The sequence below is a fragment of the Lytechinus pictus genome, chromosome 12 (assembly GCF_037042905.1).
Source record: "Lytechinus pictus isolate F3 Inbred chromosome 12, Lp3.0, whole genome shotgun sequence".
In the NCBI taxonomy this organism is placed as follows: Eukaryota; Metazoa; Echinodermata; class Echinoidea; order Temnopleuroida; family Toxopneustidae; genus Lytechinus; species Lytechinus pictus.
The window spans coordinates 15,752,586-15,756,350 of record NC_087256.1 but is presented as its reverse complement, the minus strand read 5'-3'; the positions used below and the strand labels follow the sequence as shown (position 1 = coordinate 15,756,350).

At 40.5% G+C, this 3,765-nt stretch overlaps 1 protein-coding gene across 1 annotated transcript; it reads right to left on the bottom strand.

Moving 5' to 3' along the window:
• On the bottom strand, positions 1-1,165 carry LOC129272462 (D(2) dopamine receptor-like). Its single transcript, XM_054909608.2, has one exon. It carries the CDS (start codon positions 1,163-1,165, stop codon positions 119-121), a length of 1,047 nt encoding a protein of 348 aa, XP_054765583.1. The 3' UTR covers positions 1-118.
• Between the last annotated feature and the right edge of the window lie 2,600 nt (positions 1,166-3,765).

Here is a 3,765-nt window from a genome sequence, read left to right as displayed (position 1 = left end):
ATCCATTTATTGTTTTTTTATGGTAAGATATCTTCAGGAAAATGGGCCATCGCATGAAACCGAAAGCCGGAGGTGGTAGCAAGGATCAAATGTTAATATTTTGAAGTTTATGAATTTGTTATGAGAAAGTTTTGCACCTTAAAATTTTACTGAAAGCTCGCCGGAAATCTTTGTTGAACAGTGTATAAATTATCGGGTTCAGTGCACTGTTCCAGTAGCCAATCCACGATATGATGATGTAAGCTTGTTCTGAAACGTTACACGCGTCACAAACAGACAACGTGACATGCATGACAAAGAAAGGTAACCAACATGCTATGAAGACGCCGACGATGATCGCAATCGTTCTAGCCGCTTTCCGCTCACGCGTCGTCGAAATCCTGTTCGCGTTACCAGAGGACGAAGTCCCTTCTGAATTCTGCGATCCTGCCTGGAACATATTTGCGCGGGAAAGCGTTGATCGGAGTCTTTGGAGAGTCGTCTGCCGCTGGAGCTGAGGCTTCATCTCAACCGAGTACTCGGCCATGGAGGCCGCGTTGTTACCGACCATTTTGGCACGTTTCTTGGCTGCTCGGTAGATCTTCACGTAGACAAAGAGCACGACGAAGAGTGGCCCGTAGAAAGAAACAAAAGACGAGCAAACGGCAAATGCGGCATTCCTCTTCAGACCACACTGCAGTTCCTCGTCCGAGTAGTCGATTACGAATACGGATGGCACGCTGACAAGAAACGACAGCGACCAAATTGCTCCTATAATTTTGCCTGCTAAAGTCGGGGTGCGTCTCACGGAGTATTTGACAGGTTGGTTGATGGCTCGGTAACGGTCGATGGAGATGGCGCAAAGACTCAGAATGGATGCCGTGATCAGAAGAACATCCAGACTAACCCAAAGCGTGCACACCACCCTTCCGATGTACCATCGTCTGAGGAAGAGGAACTGGAGACCTAGAGGCAAGATGAGGATGGAGACTAAGATGTCTGTAACTGCAAGGGAACTCACGAAGTAATTGGACACCGTGCGAAGGTTAGGGTTCTTGACAATTGCCAAGATGACAAAAGTGTTCCCAAGAAAACTGACCAGCGTGATCAAGACACACACCGCAAAGTGGACAATATCCACCACGCTCTCTATTTCTGAAGATGAATTGGACGAAGATGAATTCATCTTTAGTCAGAATTCCTAAATACAAGCGGGGCTGACAGGGTATAGGCTTATCAAGTTGCTGAAATAAAAGCTGAATATTGTAATGCAAGATAACAATTTTCGATCAGCCTCAGACGAATCGAAAGAATAGTTCGAGTTATGAAGTCGATAATCAGGTCTCACTGAAATCAGTTATAGTAAGTCATTCAAATTCCTCTTCGGCATTCTAACAGAAATGGCAGGGTAGTAGGTATGTCATCAATAACATGAATCAAATAATCATTGCAAGAATCCTTTATCAGCACGAACCTTCGAGAAGTCACATGTAGCATGAAACGACTATAAAACTAGTTTGAATGGAATCCGTCGTGAAAAAAAAATTCTTCCTGAAGAATTCTGTTATTGCTAATCGATGGTGGTACGGCAAGAGATGAATATCGTATCAACTATTACATGAATATGCCTGACCGTCCTACGAAAGATCCAAACATATTCTGGATATCACATAATGCTTGAATGCACGATGGTGAAAAACTTCTGCTTTAAGTTCATGAAAATCTCCGTCTCACATAGGACCAATCAGCATAGGACATGTTCTCTGAATTCAAATCTGTTTTCTCATACCGGACCATTTCGGCAGGGTTATTATTGTCACCCAGTTTTGGCACTTGACGATGAGTTTATCGTCTCTCCAAGAGGAAAATTAGCATCAGATGCGACGAAAGTGGTTGTGTTATTACAACCGCCCCACTCTGCCAATGATGTTTTTAGTGATCTTTATCTGTGTCTTGAAGACATGACGTCGTATAGAGGACGTGAGGGCAAGTGCTGTTTAATATCATTGGAAGAAACAAGCAGGAGAGTGTTGTCAAGAGTCAGCTCTCGATTCCTGAGAAACCAATTACCGCATTCAGAACTAATTGAACACAATATCAACAGTGTAGAGTAGGATAAAAAAGAAACATTTTGTTCATTAATAATAGCTTCGGAAACAATACCATCATCTACGTACGTAGTTTCGTAATGGTTCGTTTAGCTTGTTAAGGAAGGCATGATAATTATAAGAGCAAATAAAAATACCCCGGCGCTGACTTTTATTGATAATTTTTTGGTAGGCCCTCGATATATTTGCTTGATATTATGACGTAACGGAAGGAACCATAGGGAATTTATTGATACAATTGATGAGAGGAATTCGGAAACCGCGTGGGGTCAAAAATGGGGGTGAATTCATATTAGTTTAATGTATTTTACTCGGCACAAAAATAATACATCGGCACAAGAGAACAAAAAAATTGAATTGAAGTGATGAAATTCGTGCAGATAGGCTTGGTAAAAAGTCACCTAATTTATTTTTGTTTGCGTCATGCCATAGTGCAACGAATATTGTAATTTCAATTTTGAATAGCCGTGGAGAGGAAAATAAGCACCGTCAGTGGCGTAAAACAGGAGCAGAGGCAAGTTCCCCTGGCGGCAAACTGAGGGGCAAAAATGCAAAAGATAAATGGAGGAAACCAAAAGTAACGCGATGCATTTAGAGGATTTTGCGCCTCCCCCTCATTTAAAGATAAATTTAAAAGAGGGACTTTAGAGGCCGTTAATGGCAAACTCTTTGTAAAGCTCGTTTGCTTTGCTCGCTCGCATGATTCCTCGCGAGTCGCATAATTTAGCGCACTTATCATAGTTTTGAAACTACTTATTCTTTCTAGACATGGTCATGATAATCGGGTCGAGCGTTTGCAGCGTTTGTAAAGGTTGAACATTCGCTACTACTGTTAATGAAAATTAGGGCATCAGTATTTGCCAAGTTTCTTCCATCTAAGTTCCAAACTTTTAAACAACAATCTATTTATTCATACATGTATCAAGTTTTCGATCATCTCTACTGTGTCCCTATAATGTATTCTGTTTAAGTTCCATTGGTAAAATTTGCATCCCCTCCCTGCGTATTAACGGATTGAATTTCACCTTGAATTTCCGCACTTCAGCTTTTGTACTAAGTACCTGAATTTTCAGGAATTGATTACTGTTATTGCGGAACACGTTCACTTCGCCTGCATGTAGTTGTTACCCCGATTTCATTTGAATTATAAATTAAGGAATTACATGTAGGGTCCATGTGACACTCACGAGCCGCATTTTGAACCAAACAAGAAATAGAAAATATCAGTACATGAAATTATTCATGCAGCATCATACACAGAAATTTTGGCGCCAATTTTATGACATTATATTCATATGAGATTATTCGAAAATGAGAGTTATGTCGCGCACAACTCGGCGTATTAAGGCCAACGCACACCAGTCTGCGACCCGATTTTGGAATAAAACGCAGTAGAATTTAATGCTTATAACATGGAATATCTAAATCATCGTATGAATACCTATTTCAAATCTGTGACTATGCTATCATAGAATAAAAGCGAATTCAGTATAATGACGTCACAGCAATCGTATGATTGGCTACGATTTGAAAACTAATCGACCTTTACTCCAAAATAAAGGCTTGCAATCATCAAAAGTCGTCGTGTTAGTATTCTTACAGTTAATTTGAACCTCAAATAAAAAGAGACTTTTCATTCACTTTCAGAAAATGAGCGAAATGCGATTTGTTCCAAAAT